This window comes from Desmodus rotundus, chromosome 5 (assembly GCF_022682495.2).
Source record: "Desmodus rotundus isolate HL8 chromosome 5, HLdesRot8A.1, whole genome shotgun sequence".
Taxonomy (NCBI): domain Eukaryota; kingdom Metazoa; phylum Chordata; class Mammalia; order Chiroptera; family Phyllostomidae; genus Desmodus; species Desmodus rotundus.
The window spans coordinates 44,807,369-44,827,714 of record NC_071391.1 but is presented as its reverse complement, the minus strand read 5'-3'; the positions used below and the strand labels follow the sequence as shown (position 1 = coordinate 44,827,714).

Sequence of the window (20,346 nt, the reverse complement as noted above, 5' to 3'; positions counted from 1 at the left end):
GGGATTATACCCTAAGAACCCCGAAACACCAATCCAAAAGAACCTGTGCACCCCAATGTTTATAGCAGCACAATTTACAATAGCCAAGTACTGGAAGCAACCTAAGTGCCCATCAGCAAATGAGTGGATCCCAAAACTATGGCATATTTATACAATGGAACTCTAAGCAGCAGAGAGAAAGAAGGAGCTTATACCCTTTGCAACAGCATGGAAGGAACTGGAGAGCATTATGCTAAGTGAAATAAGCCAGGCTGTGAGGGACAAATACCATATGATCTCACCTTTAACTGGAACATAATAAATTGAAAAAAAAAAAAAGGAAACAAAATATAACCAGAGACACTGAAATTAAGAACAATCTAACAATGGACAGGGGGGAGTGGGGAGGGGACAGTGAGGAGAGGGGATTACAGGAACTACTATAAAGGACACATGGACAAAATCAAGGGGGATGGTGAAGGTGGGGGAGGGAGGGGGATTTGACTGGGGTGGGATGGAGGGATGGGGAGAAAAGGCACACAACTGTAATTGAATAACAATAAAAATTAAAAAAAAAAAAAGGAAGAAACTTTGCAAGCAAGAAGGGGCTGGAAAGAAGTATTCCAAGTGATGAAAGGCAAGGACGTACATCTGAGATTACTTTATCCAGCAGAGCTATCATTTAGAATGGAAGGGCAGATAAAGTGCTCCCTAGATAAGGTCAAGTTAAAGGAGTTCAGCATCAGCAAGCCCTTATTATATGAAATGTTATAGGGACTTATCTAAGAAAAAGAAGAAGATCAAAACTATGAACTGTAAAATGACAACAAACTCACAACTACCAACAACTGAACTTAAAAAAACAAAAATAAAACAAAGTAACCAAACAACTAGAAGAGGAACAGAATCACAGAAATGGAGATCACATGGTGGGTTATCAGTGGGGATAGGGATGGGAAAATGAGGGAAAAGTTACGGGAGATAAGTAGCATAAATGGTAGGTAGAAAATAGACAGGGGGAGGTTAAGAATAGTATAGGAAATGTAGAAGCCAAAGAACTTATGTGTATGATCCATGGACATGAACTGAGATTGCAGGGAATCCAGGTGGGAGGGGTTGTGCAGGGCAGAGGAGAATAAAGAGGGGGGGGGGAATGGGATAACTGTAACAGTATAATCAATAAAATACATTTTTTAAAAAAAGAAATATAATGTGAGTCAAAAAAGCCAGTCCTCGTTGTGACTAGTATGGCAAGATTGGTTGGCCATAATCCATCAAGGGAAGGGCCACCGGTTACATTCTCAGTCAGGGCACTTGCCTGGGTTGCGGGTTTGGTCCTAGGTTGGACATGCTCAAGGGACATGTTTGAGAGGCAACCAATCAAAGCTTCTCTTCCTCTCTTTCTCCCTCCCCTCCCCTCTCTAAAAATTAAGAAGTAAAATCTTAAAAAGAAAGCCAGTCCCTATGTACTTTTAAATTTTCTGCTACTCAACTTTTAGAACTCAGTCTGTGATTCTTTTCCAGGTCTTTGCTCCAAAGTAACCAACATGAGAAGTCCTTCCCTGACAGTTCTTTCTGCAGTAGGTAACATTCTAAGGTGGCCCCCATGACCTCCATTCCCTGGTGTACTGTCCTTGTGCAGGTTGAACCTGTGATTTAATGAGATCTAACTCCCATAATTAGGTTACTAACCTTTGACTGAGTGGACATTACCCTGGGTGGGTCCAGCCTAATCAGAGGAGCCCTTGTAGGAGAAGAAGCAATTACAGACATTGTCCTTCTGCCTCCATGGGATGCACAGCTGCCAGGATGGAATTCTGCCAACAAACACATGAGTTTGGAAAAGGATCCCAAGCCTTGGATAGGACCCAGCCCTGGCTGAGTCTCTGACTGCTACCTTGTGAGACTTAAGCAGACAATCCAATGAACATAGGCCTTGATTCCTGTCCATGGACAATGTGAGATAATACATTTGTGTTGCTTTAAGCCACTAAGTTTGTGGTGGTTTGTCATGTAGCAATAGAAAATGAATATAATGTCTAAAATACACTCTCTAACAGCATTCTCTGTTTTTCTTTCCTGTGTTATTCTTCTTCATAGCATTTTTGCTACCCGAGATTATATTGAGCAGTTATTTCCTTGTTTAGTCTGACTGTCCCACTGGATGACAATCTCCACAGAAGAAGGGGCTCTGGCTTGTTTACTACTGACTTCCCAGCTCCTGAGAGCAGTTCTTGCACACACAGAGGTCAATAAATATTTGGTGAATTAACTCATAAACAATTATATGCATATCCAGTGTTTACTTAATTTTAAAAACAATTCTTACAGGTGTACTTCAGTTCAAACAAACATGGCTCGGGGAATCTTGATTTATGCACAAAAAAGTTATTTTGGTTTTTATTTTCTAAAAGAATATAAAATATGAAACAACTTACCCAAAAAGTGCTACTTAGGTGCAAAGTTTTAGGAGTATAGGTATTGCACAAATCAAGGTAAACAGGGCTACTTAACAGCCTCATCACACTTTCTTTTAACCAATGGTATTGCATTGTGACATCAAACATGTAGGAGCAGGACAGAAGACAGGTAACCCTGACAATGTGCACTTACTGAGGGACATCTCAGCTAGAAAAGCATGGTGAGCGGATGGAATAATTGAAGTGCTACCAATGCATTTTAATGGCTCAAAATTACTTTAAAAATAGTTCAGTGATAGCAGTGCCCAGAACAATTTTGTGAATTATTTATAATTTTTATAATGGTGAATTGCTTTATCAGTTGAAAACTCATACAGAAATGCAAATGAACAAAAGAAATCTGTTAATACCCAGTGCTTCCCCATTTGTTCATTACTGATGCTTGGTGACATACTGGGCTAGTCATTTTCACCTATTTTTTGAGGAGGGAATAAATATATAGCTAAAACCACAAACAAGAGAAAGAAGAGATGTTTGCTGCTCTAAAAAGATGTTTTCCACTGCAGTGGAGCCCAAGGTGGGTGCCTTCTCCTGTCCAGCCCGCTGTGCCCCTTTGCTTCCTGCTGTGTCCCAGGAGCAACGCTGCCACAGCATAGATTTGTCCTGAAATCATGAGACATTTCTCACACCAGAGGTGGAGTTTACAAAAGCGTGCATTTTCAGATGTTGACTTTAAACTGACTGCCTGGGCTACTTTGTTTAGCCTGCAGCCATGAGTAGGAGAAGCATGGGAACTGGCAGTGGGAGGCATCACTGGGGTGGAGAAGAGCATCCATTTCTGGTTTTATGCCCATGCTCGGTAAGTAGTTTAAATAAAATAAATCTGGTGATATCAACAAAAATATATTCATCATTATTTGTGCCAAATACCAGAATTTCCTAAACTTATCTTAATTTCTTACCCAAAACATTCCCCAATGTGGTTTTTTTCTATATGACTGTTCTATCTGTTGCTGGCATAGTTTTGCTACAACTCTTACTCTAATCTGCCTAGTTTTTACACAGTACACAATTGGGTTCATCAGTGGAGGCACAAGTAAGAGAACATTTGCCATGAGAACATTGAAGAGAGGAGAGACATGCCAGGCAAAGCGGTGCACAATGGCAAGACTGATGATGGGCACATAGAAGATGACCACTGCACAGATGTGTGAAACACAGGTATTGAGGGCCTTGAGCTGCTCCTTCGGGGATGCAATTCCCAGCACAGTCTTGAGGATCAGGAAGTAAGAGACAGCAATGAGCATAAAGTCTACCATCACACAAAGTGCTACAAAAAAGCCATAGATGACATTAATTTGGTTGTCAGAGCAGGCCAACTTCATCACATCTTGGTGGAGACAGTAAGAATGGGATAATTGGCTTTTCTGGCAATATTTCAACTTTCTCAAAGTGAAGGGGAAGGGAAGAACCAGGAGGAAGCTCCTAAAGGACAATACTACTCCTATTTTGACAACTCTGACAGTAGTAAGAATGGAGCTATATCTCAGGGGGTTGTGGATGGCTAGGAAGGGTCAAACGACATGATCAGGAGCACCGAGGATTCCAGGGCTGTGAATCCATGGATGAAGAATTCCTGGGCAAAGTAGGCATTGGCAGAAATTCCGGGAGCATTGAACAAGAAGATCCTCAACATGGTGGGCAGTGATGATAAGGACAAACCCAAGTCAGACAGGGCCAACATGGACAGGAAGTAGTACATGGGCTCATGCAAGGAGGCCTCTGTCTTGATGACAAAAAGGATGGTACAGTTTCCCAGAAGAGCAAGAACGTACACGCTGCAGATGGGGATGGAGATCCAGATGTGGGCATATTCCAGCCCTGGCATCCCCACCAAAAAGAAGGTGCTGACTTCCACATGTGATGTGTTGATAACCGTCATGATGCACTGAGGGCCCTGCAATGGAAGAGAGAGATGTTGAGTTGACAAAATATACATATCTGGAAATTTCACAGGAGGAAAAGCAGTTTTTGGAGTTTCTGGCTTTATGTAGCACTTTCGACAGGGCAAAGCATTTACGTGGCTGTCATACATAGAAGAATACGTACCACGTAGGCTACAATCTTCAGATGTTATAGCTTGAAAAAACTACTTCTGGCCATGTTTTTCCTTGGAGAAACTATTTTTATTGTGCATTCAAATATGTGTCTGAATTCATTTTTCCTGAGAAGTTTCAGCGACCAGCTGTCAATCATCATTGAGTCCTCCTTCTGTCTTGCTTTCATAACCTACATATGATGTTGGGTAGAATATGATTTCTAGCTTGACACTAAAGAAAGATAAAAAAAACTTCAGACCCAGTTTCTTTCTAAGTTGTGGAAATCCCACAAATGTATGGTCTTCCTAAAAATAGACTCTTGGTTTCTACACCCTGCCATTTGAAAATTGGCTATATAAACATCCTTCAATGATTTTCATGACTTTTGAATTATTTATACATTAGTAAGAGTAGTACAGCAGAGATTATTGACCGATCGTATCTCATTCTCCCCTGGCCTGGAATGTGTGACCACTTGTATGGTGCAGACAGGAGCATAATAACCTGAAGTGGACAATATCACAACTTTGGAGAATTTAAATTCTGCTGAAGACTAACTAATTCCCTGAATGGTAATAGCCCATTCATATAGTCAGTGAAAAGAACAATTTTCCTAGAGAAGTGACTTTTGAGGTGTTTTTGTGCTTGATGTGAAGTTCTGAGTGGTTGATTGCCAAAAAATAAAGTTAATGTAAAAGCCAAATAAATTAGAATATCAGAGTACTTACCAGACAGTGTACACTTTGGAGAGTACTTTTCAAACTGGCTGGAAGATTAAGCACAAAATGGCAGAGGTGATCGGGTTTGTCTGCCACCAAAGGCTTCTGCTGACATGTGAGGGTTTGCACATATTTCCTCCTGCAATCACCTGCTACAGGGACACCAGCTTCTCTGGGGACTGCAGCCAGAGAGGGTTGGATCTGTCCTGGGAGTAAGAATAAATGTACTGATACTGCAAATCCAGAGACAGTTAACATTACAGACATGAAAGAAGTATCTAGACCTTGAGTTAGGGACTGTTTTGGTTAGAGAGAGGTCCTTAGCAAGCAGGTATGGGAGAGACGCGGTAAGTGTTGTGCAGGAACTCTGACACTCTGCTGGGCTCAGACACTGCCCCCCTGCCTGGGACAGAGTCAATGCACAGATGCTATGAGTCGGTGCATTTGAAGAAGTGATGAAAACCAGACACCCAAGGACACATATTTTTAACCTAGACTTTACTCCTCAAGCCTGATTCATCATAAACTAAATGTCCCTTTAACCAACTTGTTCAAATTAGATTCCATTTCTCCCTTCTGAAATCTGCCTCGTCTTAGGGCCTCTTCATAAAAAACGTGTATGCTTAACATTTCACAAGCCAAAACTCTGCACATTTTAATCTCTTCTTTCCTATATTTTGTACATTTACATTGCTCTACTTACTGAGACTCATTTACTACTAGATGTTGATTTTGAATTCTTTACTATTTTGAATAATAGCTATAGGGAACTGTTCCATGCATGGGAAATGTAGCCCTGCTCCCACTTGGAAAATCCAGTGGGTGCGAGGTCTGCACACAGGACCCACGCCCAGGGACAGGTTCTCCCATGGGGAATCAGGCCTGCTTTGTTCTTAGGCTGCTATGAGACTTGCTTTTGCTAAAACTCCCTCACCCTGGATTGAGGCAACAAATGTTTACTGAGTATCTTTAACTTCCTAAAGTCTGTGCTAAACCTCCCAACTATGGAGTGTAAGCAGTTCACCACTTTTCCCCTTGATTTGCAACATTCTTCTCTTTGAAGTAATTAGCAACATTCTGTCCTTTGTTATCTGTAAAAGGTAATCACCTACAGGGAACCTGTGAACCTGTGCACAGTAAATGAGGACTATCCTCCACATAATGTGCCCAGAGAAGCAATAAAAGCCGGTCCAGGCAGAGGTCCTGGCTCTCTGGCCCTCTCGCCCTCTCTCTCACTCACACAGTGGCCATGCCCGTCCCTTTTTCTCCACAGGATTTCTGTAGTCCGTGTGAATTTGTCCACTGCAGCCACAGCGCACAGATCCCACGGGTTGGGGGCCACATAAAATAGTAAGTATTGTTATTACCTTCACTTAATCAATGAACAAAGGTGTTTCTCAAGGAGGTCAAATAATCTGTCCAAGATCATACAGGAGTTGCATGGTAGAGGTAAGACAGGAATTCAGATCTGTCAGATTCCTAAGAACTAAACATATGTTATGCAATCAGGAAGGTCAATCAGTGCCTGGGAAGTTACAAACTGAATGGTTGTCTGGAACTCTGTTATTTGCAGCATTCTAAACTGCCCTCCATTTTATTCTTGGAGATAACATCATTAATCTTATAGTTCAAAACCTTTGGGGCAAAGAAAATAATGCAAATAATACACATTTTAAGGAAAAGTTTCTTGAGGAGAAAACAAACACATACTCATCCTCATTTCTCAATAGTCTTGTAAAAAAAGTATTAAGTAGACCAAGGAGAGGAAGCGTAACCAAGTTTTACCATAACCCTCCATCCTAAAATCTTTTAAACTTTATTATGATTACTTTTTGATCGCTAATGGGCTACCATTTGCATCCCCCTTGGTTGTAGAGTCAATGGTTCGGTCCCACTTCCTCTCACTTTCTCTCTGACGTTTGTACAGGTTCTTGTCCTTAAAGAAATAGCTGAGGCACTTGGTGCTTTTCAGTTACTTATTGCTGTGGTGGTGTTACGTGTCCTTTGGCTCAATGCTCAACGTTGGGGATTAAGTTTACTTGTTCCAAGCTACAACACGGCAAGTAGCACATCTATTTTGTTAATATCGATATGTCCAGTCGCTAGCACAGTGGAAGGAATATGGCAGCTTAGTAAATATTTACTGAATGAATGGATTGCATTTTTTAAACTGTCACCATCAGATATGTGCTATTTTCACCTTTATTATTATTCCCATTTTGCTATGTTTGCTATAGAATAAAAGAACAGAATTTAGACTTTGTAGCATCTGCTCATGAATGTTTATAGTATTATATCTATTTTTGCATATGTTTAACTTGCATATTAGATGTTGAAAATTTTTTAATTGCAGATAATGCATACAAGTTTTTGCATATAAAGCATATTTTAAATACATAAAATTAGAGATATGAAAAATGAATTATGTGTAAAATATAATTATTAATATTTTCTCAAATAGATTTGAAGTAGTTTTTCTGTAATAGAAAACAAAGGAGTCAGCTGACGTTTCTTCTGACTCCCAGACCCCAATGATAATGGAGATGGGATACAGCTAAAAGCAGTGCCTCCACAGACAATTTTAGGTTAAGTTAATTTATTAAGAAATAAGAATGGGGGCCATCTAAAGATAGAATTTCCATTTCAGGCTGATAGTGAAAAAAATAAATTAAGTCAAACATACAAAGAAAACGATAACAATGGTAAGATCAGAGAGATCACTAAATATATATCTGGCATAAATAGAGAAAATCAACAAAGCAGACACCTGGCCCTGTAAGATTTGAGAATTTTATAAAAAAATCTAGCCACACACTATCAAGAATAAATAGTGAAAACACAAAATTTATAGTAATAATGAAGATGGGGAATATTACTAAAGATATTACCAATAATGTAAAAGATATTAAGTACATATGATGAACAACTTTTTTTCTTTTTCCAGTAAAATAATTAACTTAGGGGAAGTGGATAAATTATTTGAAAGACACTAGTCTTCATAAAATAACCAAGAAGGGGAAAAGAAAAGCTGGCAGTTCTTTATCTGTCAACAAAATGTAATACACAATTTTTTAAAAATAACCTCAAAGTAAACTCCAGGTCAGAAGGCCAAATTTGTGATTTATTTTAAGCATTTAACAACAACAAAAAAAGACCAACATTATAACACTCCGTTACAGAATAAAACATTTCTTCATTAGTTTCATGTGTTGATATCTAACCAATCACACTGTGAGAAAGAGTAAACAATGCTTAAGAAATCATGTGAATATAGATACAAACATATTAAAAATATCAAGTAGAGTACAGTAATGTATGAAAACTCTAATATCATAACCAAGTAGAGTTTATCATAGAATATACATTTTTCAAAAATCATATATATACTTCCCAGTGGCACAGAGGAAAAACTGCGTGATCACTTCAACAGATAAAATATTTTTCATCATAAAACCTCTGAGTGAAGTAGACATGGTGGGTACTACCTTGAATTGACAGATTTTATATATAAATAATATGCTATAACTAGCATTGAAAGAATGAAAAGATAGTGGACATTTTCACTCACTGACAAGTAAAGGTCAGAATGTACCCATGAATACTTCTATTCAAAACCGCATTAGATGTCCAGGATGGTGTAATATAGGGGAAAAAAGAGAAAAGTGTAAAAAATTGAAAGGATAGTGTAAAGATGTTTATTCACAAATGATATGATTGTTTATGTAGACATTTATAAATATTAATATAAAGGTAAGTGAATTTTAAAAAAGTAAGCCAGGTAAAAACTAAAAAAGAAACTGAATCCCTACATACTTGAAAAAACAGTTTGTATAAATTTAGAATACCATTTACCTCAAACAATCAAGATGTTTAGTTAAGAACATTAAAAATGTAAAAATTAACATAAAATACTTTTAAGATATCCAAACTGAAAATTTCAAAACATTGCAGAAAATTTCAAAAGACCTGTAGATCATGTTCATTGATTAGAGAACTCTATATTGTTAAGATAACAATTCTTCCCGAAGGAGCATATGGACAGCATAATTTTACTCACATCCTAGTAGGTTTTGTTGTGGAAATTGACAAGTTGATTGAATACGTCATGTGAAAATGCAAAGGGCCTACAATAGGCAAGACAAGGAAGACATTAGACTACACCAGTAGGTCTTAGGACTAACTCCAAAGCAACATTTATCCAGCAGTGTGGTATTGACACAGTGTTGGAGGAGGTAATTGTGAGGTCATGACCCCCAGTGAACCACAGGCTGGACACCCGCAGTCAGAAACTCCTTACCCCTCCTCTGTCCTTAGAATGTATGGGCTGCCCAGCACTCCTACAGTGGGAGGCATTTTCAAGGAGGCATCCCTGAGTGAGTAGTGTACTACTGAGACCATCGGGACAGTCCACGTGACTGGACCTAGTTAAGGCCTCTATATGCACTTGAGATTCTTGCAAGCAGGTGCGGAGATACACTGGTCTTGAGGCTGCAAGACAAACCTCACATTTGTTCCCTTGCTTCTTAAACCTCCACCCACCATTCTGAAGTGGTCTGCCTCTCTTCTGCTGCTCCATGTCATTTGAATACAGAGGCCAGTTCCTGATATTCCCAGGAAATTCCCTGAGGTTGCAAAACAGTACAGAATAGACAAAATGGCAGTGACAGAATTCACTAGAATTTTTTCAATAAATGGAGCAATTTATATATACAAATAAATTAGTTAATATTGAGCTTTATCATAAATTGATTTCATTTGGATCATAGACCTAAGTATTACGTGTAAAAGAAAAGCATGTGTAGAAGAAAATTATGATAACATGTTCATGACCTTGGATAACCAAGGACATAAAAAGATTAACCCTGAGGTAATGATCATTAATCATTTATAATTAATTAAAAGAAAGAACTTCTATTTATTGAAACACACTTTTAAGAGAATGAGAAGACAATCCATCCCCCAGGAGTAAATAGTCTCACTTTACATATCTGCTGAAGGAAATATAGAGAACTCCTACAAATTAGTGGGGAAAATAATAAAATAGGGCAAGGTACCCAAACTGGCACTGTCCAGCTTGCATTGGGGAAAATGAAAACTAACATCACAATGAGATACTATACTATAGCATAACAACTAGAACTGCCACAAGCAAACACATCTCTAAGAATATCTATAGAAACTATTTGTAACAGTCAAAGTTTGAAACAACTTAAATATTAGTAGGAGAATGTTTAAAATAATTTTATAATCTGATTTAATAGGCTTGTGATGTTACCTTATTACCCAGCCATTTAAATGCTCCTCAAGCAATTCAATTGCTTTGCCAAGATTGAAAGAGGGCTTTCCATGCCTCCTGTAGAGATACTATCAGTTAAAGTGATATGTATCTAGGTGCCTGCCTGTCTTCTTAAACATAGCATTCTGAAGATGATTTAATATTTTGTGATGATTTGCAATACCTACTAAGTACATTGCTTCCTAATTCTTGGTGTAATAGCATGATGGATGTATTTTCTAAGAACTGCCAATAAAATTCTTACAGGCCAGTATATGGGTTGATTTCCTATGTATCCTTTAATAATTACTTCTAGTCATATTTTAATGGTATTTCTCACTGATGTCATTCTGCCATCTGTGGCATTCTTAGTAAACTCCTGCTTTTGTTTCTTTTACTTTATTTGATTTGTTTTGATTGGTTTCTTCTTCCTAAGTGCCATTTTTCCAACCCTTCTGGGAACAGAAAGTCCTCCTTTTGTTTATTACAGCCACAGTGACTTTATCAGCACCTTGACCCAGTTTTGCTGATCACATTGAATGGACACCCATGGGTGTATCGACCAGCTCTGTATCTTCCAGCCCCTTCTCTAGATCTCTTAAGTGGAGCTTATGCAGTGAAAGTCCACTCTCTTCTCTGTTAGTTGAGGTATAAGAAGTGTCACCACTACCTACCCATTCTTCCAGCTTACAGCCACTCACCACACCATATTGATGGTTCACTCAGAACGCTGACAGAAGCAAAGAAGAGAGGCGAAGAGAGTGAGTTGGTGGTGCTAATGACATCTTCTAGAATCTGGTAATAGTTCTAGGTTCCTGAAACTTTCGCTTCCTATCTGTGAACCATTGTAATGGTCTACCTAAGAATGTTACATTTGTTTAATGTAATATGGTTTGGTTTACTGTCACTAGCAATGACTGTCTATTATACTAATACAATGTTTCTAATTTTTAGAGTTTAGTGTGGATTAAACATAATAGTGTTTATTAGAAGTGGGTCTAACTTCAGTCAGTAACTTTAGTGAGAACCTGGCTCTATCCTATTCCTATCTATGAGATTACTTATTTTATGATTTCTAAATTCTTTTTGCACTTGTTTTTATTTTACTGTTTGTCCCAAGTAATTAACTTGTAGAACAAGTAAACTCCATATTAATGGGCATTTTCAGATATACTCTAATAGATTCTTTGGTTTTCTTATTATGCATTATATTCATTTTTCAAAGTTTGCTAGGATTATTATGCTTTTAACAAATATACAATAAACAACTCATATGTTCCAGGCACTTTGCTTGACACTGACAAAGAGAGAAGTTAAAATACTCCACTTTGATCACCTACACATTGATGTAGGATATAGACAATTAAGAAATAATACGCTTATGTAGGCTTATAACTGGCATAAAGAGGGGCATATACAGGTTGGATAAGGAGCAGCTCACCCAATACACATACCAAAGAAGGAAATTTATTAAATATATTACAAACAATTTAAAATATAAATGACGGAAATATTTGCTCATCTATTAAGTTCCTACAGGTAATGCACGTTTCACAGTACTAGAACAAAAGCACTTTTACTTGAATTGCTGATGAAATACACTAAAAACCACACATCCGTTTCCCTCATCACACACGCATCAAGCAAGCTAGGTGTTTAGGAGCTGCTGCTACCGTACGTGTATTTTTTGTGATTGAGCTGCAGTACATTTTAGCCACTACTGATCATGCCTGAGTTAATTAGAACCACGTTTGCTCTTTTCCTAAATAAACATGTTTTTGCTGTTTTAGAATGATACATTGAAAATTCATTTAATCAAGATAGTACTTACCTGGCTGTTGTTGATAAAATCATATGGCTGATTGTGCGAAGAGGTGGAGAGAGAGGAGGTGAGAAATGCAGTTATCAGCATATTCTAACCCCAAGCCATCTAGTATGTTGTTGCTGTTAAATTAAACCAATAATTTGAAATTTCATAAGCCTGCTGAGTATATACAGCACATATTCATGTCAATATCTATTACTTCACTGCAATTCTTTATTCCCATTTTTGTTAAAAAATTGTCAAGTTAACTTGGCATTTGCTGTAAGAAATTCCCCATCAAACTTATTTGTCATATAACTTCCCAGGATATGATTTCTAATCTGCTGAGTCATCACAGAGTACACATTGGGATTGATTAGTGGGGAAACCAGAAGGAAAGTATCAGCTATGATGACCCTAATAACTGGTGAAACATTTTTGGCAAAGCAGTAAATAATAGCTAAGGTGACAATAGGTGCATAGAAAATAAGCACAGACCACATGTGGGAGATGCAAGTGTCGAGGACCTTGAGGCTGCCTCTGTGTGAGGCTGAGCCCAATACAATTTATGAAATCAGCAGGTACGACACAGAAATGCACACCAACTCTGACACAGCTGTGAGATCCACAAACAGGCCGTGGACCAAATTGACCCTGTTGTCAGAACAGGCCAGCTTCATGACATCCTGGTGGAGGCAACAGGAGTGAGAAGGAAGGCTTTTCTTACAGAGTATCAGCCGGTTCAGAATACAAGGAAGAGGCAAGACCAGTAAGATGCTTTTTATAGCAAATACAAGGCCACTTTTAATAACTCTAGCACTGGTCAGGTTGGAGGTGTAGCTCACAGAGTGTGGATGCCTATAAAGGGATCCATGGACACAATAAGAAGAAATGATGACTCCATAGGTGTGAATCCATGAATGAAAAACTCTGTGCAAAGCAGGCATCCGGGGAAATTCCAGTGGCATTGAACAAGAAGATTCTCTGCATGGTTGGAAGAGAGGAGAAGGACAGTCTGAGGTCAGAAAAGGCCAACATGGAAAGGGAATAGTACATAGGCTCCCGCAGAGAGGTCTCCGTTTGTATGAAAAAGAGGATGCTGCAGTTCCCCAGGATGGAATGAGGTGTGTGAGGCCAATGGGGATGGAGACCCACATGTGAGCATGTTCCATCCCTGGGATCCCAATGAGGAGGAAGGTAGAGATTTGCACTTCACGGATGTTCAAGACTGACATTCAGGCGTGTAATGGAATCAGGAGGTGGGTCTCAGAAGAGCCTTCTGCAATGGCTTAAATAGATTGGCTCAGATGTGTATGCTTTAATCATCTGGCATGAAAGGTAGTCTCTGGGTAGGAGAACCTGAAGGGCAGCAGTGGTTTGGAGATTTTTATAATCCTAAGGTTTGTCTTACCTAGAGCTAGCAGAAATTAGGTGCAGTTTTGTGAGGTATGTAAATCAGGCAGTCTCTGTATGGTTAGAATTGTATCTATTTAAAGCAATTGATTGTCAAAGAATTTCAGTTTGGTGCCAGTGGGCTTGAGCTTAAGGACCTACTTGTTATGAAATATATACTGTGAAAATGTACAGGTAAATACACAGGGACTTTTTTTAACTCCTTTATATAACACCATGAAATGAAATATTACTTAACCATAAAAGGACTGAAGTACTGATGCATGCTACATCGGTATGCTAAGAGAAAGAAATCAGCCACACAATACCACATATTTTAACATTTCATTCATATGCCAATCCAAAACAGGGAAATCTATTGAGTCAGAAAGTATATTGTTGGTGCCTTAAGACTAGGTGAAGGATATAAGGGAGAAGTGGTAGCTAAAGAGTATGAGATTTCTTTTTGAGATGATAAAAATTGATTGGCAGTTACACACATCTATTAATGTATTTAAAAATGCTGTATTATCATATTTTAAATGAGGGATGTATCGTATTCAAATTACATTCCAGAAAGTTGTTAACATTTAAAAAAATAAAACAGCACTTAGCAAACTAATACCCTAACGAATACATGTATTTTTAAGTAAAGAAAAGGAAAAACATATACCATGATAACATTAATCAAAAGAAAGCTAGACAATCTGTACTGAATTCAGAAAAGACACACTGTATTTTGTTCTTTATCTTTTTTTAAGTGTATTTTATTGATTATACTATTACAGTTGTCCCATTTTTTCCCCTCTGCCCTGTGCCCCCCTCCCATCAGCATTCCTGGTGCTGATTCCTGAGTAGGTGGTTTTGTGTACATTCTAGGACCCTGTGGGTCTCCTCAGTGAACTTTCCTGTGAGGATGGGAGTTTCTCCTGCCTCTGCAACCCCATGTTTTTACAGCCAGAGGTTTTGAGGCTTTCTTTTCCCACACTGGACCCTGGATTGTGTCATCTGTCTCACTCCCCGGTTTATCCACATGCAAATGTGGGACCACCTGGTCCACCAGCCACCACTTCACCCATCCAATCTTCAAGCCGCCACCTTGCCATGCACCCTCTCTGCCCCAGCTGCCTGGATTCACCCCTCCTACCACTCTGAATGAATGTTTCTTCTTTAACTCCTTGGTTGTCAGACTTCCATAGAGTTCGATTTTCTGGCAGTTCTGGTTATATTTTGTATTAAATTTGTTGTATTTGTCTTGGTTGTACGAGGAGGCAGTGTATCTACCTATGCCTCCATCTTGGCCAAAAGTCAGAAAAGACTACTTTAAAATGAAAGAAATTTTCAAGGATAAAGAACATTACATTTTGATGAAGGGATTACCAAGAAAGACATAACAAATCTTAATATCTACATACCTAATGATATAACATCAAAATACTGGGGGAAAAGCTGATAGCATAACCAAGAAAAAATAGACAAATGTGTTATGATATTTGGAACCTTTAACATCTCTCTTCAGCAACTAACAGATTTAAAGCAGATCAAAATGGGTGAAATGTGGGTCTCAGGAGTGTCTACCTACTCAGAATATAAAAGCCTCCACAAATTTCTAAACACAGAAATATCATGGTCTTGGATCATTTGAGAGCCACTCAAATCATTTGAATTATTTGGACCAAGTTGTCTTCCGTTTATGCTTTTGAAAGTGTGCTGAACTTTATCCATTTGTCATGGAATCATTTTTCTCTCCTGAATAAAAGATTTTAAAAATGCATAAAAATACCTTCATACTATGGTCTATTTTGTGGGGAAATATTATTGCTCTTGACTACAGAGTCTTTATGAGACCCAGAGTCATCCTATAACCTAAGTATTCTTTAGAAATTGAGAGCTTTTACAAGGTATAATGAATAACTTCACTAGATTGTTGATTTGGTGAATCTTAGTTTCACAAACATTTATTGCTGATTATTAAAAGGGAAGTCAGAGTTCTTCTAAGAATGGCCTAACCTGGGTTTAATGACCATGTTCTTTAGTATGTCAACATGAATATAAAACAAAATCATGCCTTTATTCTCTAAACCAAAAAGATAAGATTTACTGTTATTAAGGTTTGTATCTAGTTTCTTAAAGTCAAAATATTATCAGTAATATTTAAGTTCAAAATTCTATAGTAGTATGAAATACTCTAATAAATATAAACAGGAGGGGGAGGAGAATTGTACTTTAAAGCCTCTTTTACCTAAACTTTCTGTTGTTTGAATTTCTTGAGAATTCTGTCACGAATCTGCTTGGTTTTGACACTGTAGACAATGGGGTTCATGAGGGGTGGAACCAGCAAGTAGACATTGGCCATGAGCACATGGACAAGTGAGGAAGCATTCTGCCCATAACGACGGATCATAGAAAGCCCAATCATTGGTGTATAGAAGGTAAGGACAGCACAGATGTGGGAGATACAGGTATTGAGAGCTTTCACCCTCTCTGTTTTGGAGGCTATACTCAACACTGTACCAAGGATGAGGATATAGGAGAGGAGGAGGAGCACTGAATCAAGTCCCATGGAGCAAATGACCACTATGAGGCCATAGATGCTGCTGACTCGACGGCTGGATACAGTTGTCTTTATGAGGTCCTGGTGTAGGCAGAAAGGGTAGGAGAGAATATTGACAGGACGATATTGAAGCCTCTTTAGGAGGAATGAAGCTGGAAAGACCAGAGCCAAAGCCCTTCCAACAATTGCCAACCCAATCGCAATGATTACCCCATTGGTTAGAATGGCTGCATAGCGCAAGGGCTCTCGGATCGCTACAAGGCGGTCAAAGGCCATGGCTAACAGCACAGCTGACTCAATAATTGAGAAAACATGAATGAAGTACATCTGGACCAGACAGGTGTTGAAGGAGATCTCCCGCGCATGGAACCAGAAGACGCTGAACATTGTAGGTAAGGTTGTAGTGGATAGGCCCAGGTCAGTTAGTGCCAACATTGACAGAAAGTAGTACATTGGTTGGTGTAGGGAAGGCTCAGTTCTGATGATAAATAGGATAGTAATGTTCCCTGCAACCGAGGTGGCATAAACAAAGAAGATGGGGAGGGAAATCAAGCCATATCTGCTTTCAAGGCCTGAGAGGCCTGTCAGAAGGAAGTGAGGGTATAGAGCAGAGCTATTGAAGACGGACATTGTGGGAACAGAGACACCTTCAGTCTAGGTGGGGAGACAAGAAAGTAAAACAGTTAGGGTAAAAGTCAATATTGCAGAAAGAAGCTCTGATGCACACTTCCCTGTTTTCAGTTTCCATCTCTCTTCTGTTCGTTATATTTAAATCACTACCTACATTTATTATTTTACCAATTAATTAATTATTTCCTCATTGCATATTTATTGAGAACATATTTTGTAAAAGAAAATTGGGTAGTGATAAAATATAGAGTAATATATAAAACATGCCTTCAAATAAATACTTACACTTTAGTGGATAGAAAGAGCTAAAATTAAAACAAAGTGTTAGTTTAAAATACAGAAAGAGGATCCTAGCCCAGGGAGGTTAGTGAAGATTTATTAAAGGTAATTCTCGCATTAGTTCCTCAAGTGACAAATATGAGTTAATGGGAACAAAGGGCTGTGTTGGATATTCTGTGCTGATTGGCACCCATGTAAAGCAGGAAGCTGTTTGTATTACAAGCGTAAATAAATATAATTGAGCAAAGCTGTTTGTATTACAAGCGTAAATAAATATAATTGAGCAAAGCTGTAGGCTAGCATGGCTTTTCAGATGGTTATTGGAGTTAAGTTGGAATTTCTGAGGGTAATTATGCATAAATACAGAGTTTGGACTTAATCTTAGAAGACAAAAGATGCCATTTTTTTAAGTAAACCATTTGACCAAATGTATATTATGTCAGTGTCAAACTAGAACAAATGTTAAGAATGGTTTAAATATCGACAAATGAGAAGGTAGGGAAGTCCTTTAGAAGGTTATTGTAGTCACTGAAAAGGTGGATAAAAATGAAATGTAACAGTAAGCAGGATAAAGAATACATAGATATAAAAGTTTATAGGTAGAAAAAATGAAATATTGTTCAATGATCATAAGTTAAGCATAAGAAAAAGAAAGAAACCCAGGACATGTCAAGTTACTTGGTAGATTTCAGTGTCATTAACTGAAACAAACAAAAATTAAAAAGTTGGTAAAACTGGGCGCTAAGATTAATTCAGTTTGGTTAAAATAAATTTGAGGTGTGTGTTAAGGAGATGAGATAGTGGTATTTTTGGTTCCATAAAGAGTTGTCAGAAGGAAAATTGCTGCTACTTGGAGAACTGGAAAGGATGCCTAATAGAGCAGGAAGAGAAAGAAAAAAATCCTTAGAAAAAAATAAAATCAAAAACAATGGAAAAGGACACAGGCATGTTAGAAGAAGAGTCTAACAGGCATCCAGTAGACAAAATGTGCTGCAGGGAACAGAAGAGGCAGAGGTTACTAAAGACTGAAGAAGGCGGGGCGTCATAATAGAAATCCTAGAGACTCCAATTACTTAGCAACACGATGGTGACCCAATTCCAGCTACTCTAGGCACAAAATATCAATGCAAGTTTTTTTCACTGAGTATCAAAGTTTTTTTTTCAAAGTTCATCTGTTCCCCAATCTATCCTGCTCCACGAATACACTTACATTTTGTGGTTTCCTCTGACAGACTTAAAATAACTAATTCCCTCCCCTCCTAAAGGAGTCACAGGAACCTTCTCACTCTGATACCACTTTCTTCCCTTTTTAGGAACAGATACAATAAAGATAAGAATTGCTTTACATAGTCTCATGCTGGGATTTATATACTATATTAATCATAGCATATGAGGCAATCCTAGCTTTTTATATCTCAAACTTCCCCTTGCCCCTTTAGTGCCACAGAACAATCATTGTCATCACTTTGGCACTTGCATGCAGTTAGATTCTTCTCCCTCGATTCTTCTCCCTCAAATCTTTCAATGTCTTCAGACACTCCATCCGGCCCAGGTATGCCAGTCTTCCCTCTTAGATCGCTTTTGCTGACTTCTTTGTAGAAAATTCTCTGACTTAGGATATTCATAATTCATCTCTCCTAAATGGGTCTGTTGGATACAGACATAAGCACCCTGATCTCAGTGGCTACTACTCTGGAGTCAAGGAAAACCAGACAACTGCCGTTCATTACTTCTATCATTTTGAACAGATTATTAAACTTCTTTGAACATAAAAATCCGGACCTGCATTACCTTCTATAATATTTAAGAGATTCAAGAAAATGTATCTAAAGTGCTCGGCACAGAGTCTGAGACCTAGGAGATACTTTGGGCTTAAGTAAAGCAAAAAATTAATGGATATGTGGAAGTAGTCACATCTTAAACATATCAGCCGTATACAACAGTGAACCAAAGGCAGGTGTGAACTGGAGTGTCCAAATGGAGTGCCACTTGTAAACATGCTATACCTCAGGTCTTCTCATGAGGGTTATTTTTCCTAAATTCCTTTTTTGGCTCCTGATATTGCTAAGTGTATATGATTTGCATGAGAGTGAGATAGAGGAGGTACTCAAATCATCATGAATATCATCATCATCATCATTTTAACCTTATAATTTTTAGTTAATAACAGATAGCAATGTTTTGAGAAACCAGAGATTTCAGAGCATGATTCCATCATTTATAGTTTCTTTCCCTGGAGGTGAATTTTAATGGCATTCTATTACAAAGCCCTTTTGAGCAGCCTTTGAGGACGATAGTCTGGCTTCTTTGGGGGAATGGCAATCTGTATCCCTGATCCCAAAAACAGTAATTTCACTTGGTCAGCTTTGTACTTCCTGGATTTTTCAAATAGGTACTAATCTTTTATCCATGCTTCTCACCTCAGAAACATTCCTTCTTGCACACCTGAGTCCTCAGGTGTAGACAGTCACTCACTCTGCTGCAGGTTGTTCAGGGCTAGGGGCTTCTTGTAAGAAGAGAGAGCCACCAATGATGCGCATGAGAAAATTCATACAGTGGATCCTAAAGCAGATAGTTCTTCAAGGAAGCATAGATTTCCTGAGGGAAGCTTCCATTTGTTTTGCAGTAACTGCAGAGCCAAGATGGGATATTTTGGGGTTCAGCATCCTTGACTCTATCCAGCAATGTGCTTCATTAGCACTGTACTCTGTGCTTTAACTGCTCTGAACTCAGTGCCCCTCCCTGGATGAGTCTGTTCTCTCAGGATCATTTTTTTTTCTTAATGCAACCTCCAGGGAGCAAAAATGACACCACTGCCACTGGAGCTTGTGGTCTTGCTCAGGGGAAGATGATTATGTCAAATTCTCAGGCTGGGAGTCCAGACATGGCAGCAACTGAGAAGTATCCCTGAAATCACCTGATTGAGAAAATGGGCTGGTTTCATCAGAATAGTGTGCAAGAAAAATTCTATGCTCTGAATAATCAGAGACATAGAGCAAGTTCTAACTGCTCAAAATGTTAATTCTTTAGACTGCCTGTATGAAATTTTCCTAAAATGTACAATAGGCCTCTGTTCAAATACAATCAATGGCCAAACATAGCAGGTGAGCCTTGGTCAATTCTGTTTGGGACAAACTGCACATTGTAACTCCATTGTGTGTAAACATTAATATTGCACGCTAATTTTCAGCTGTT

The 20,346-nt window shown here is 38.4% G+C and overlaps 1 protein-coding gene and 2 pseudogenes across 1 annotated transcript; all 3 read right to left on the bottom strand.

The window, feature by feature from the left end:
- Positions 1-3,349: 3,349 nt before the first annotated feature.
- On the bottom strand, positions 3,350-4,347 carry LOC128780884 (olfactory receptor 51A4-like; annotated as a pseudogene).
- Positions 4,348-12,556: 8,209 nt separating this feature from the next.
- Positions 12,557-15,715, bottom strand: LOC112315942 (olfactory receptor 51A7-like; annotated as a pseudogene).
- On the bottom strand, positions 14,380-19,818 carry LOC112315841 (olfactory receptor 51G2). Its single transcript, XM_024572540.3, has 2 exons — positions 19,572-19,818; positions 14,380-16,896 (listed from the first exon to the last, which is right to left on the bottom strand). Exon 2 carries the CDS (start codon positions 16,870-16,872, stop codon positions 15,931-15,933), a length of 942 nt encoding a protein of 313 aa, XP_024428308.2. The 5' UTR covers positions 16,873-16,896; positions 19,572-19,818; the 3' UTR covers positions 14,380-15,930.
- Positions 19,819-20,346: the final 528 nt, after the last annotated feature.

Coding starts and splice junctions, on each gene's coding strand:
- LOC112315841 (XM_024572540.3), bottom strand. CDS start 16,872: ATGTCCGTCTTCAATAGCTCTGCTCTATACCCTCACTTCCTTCTGACA.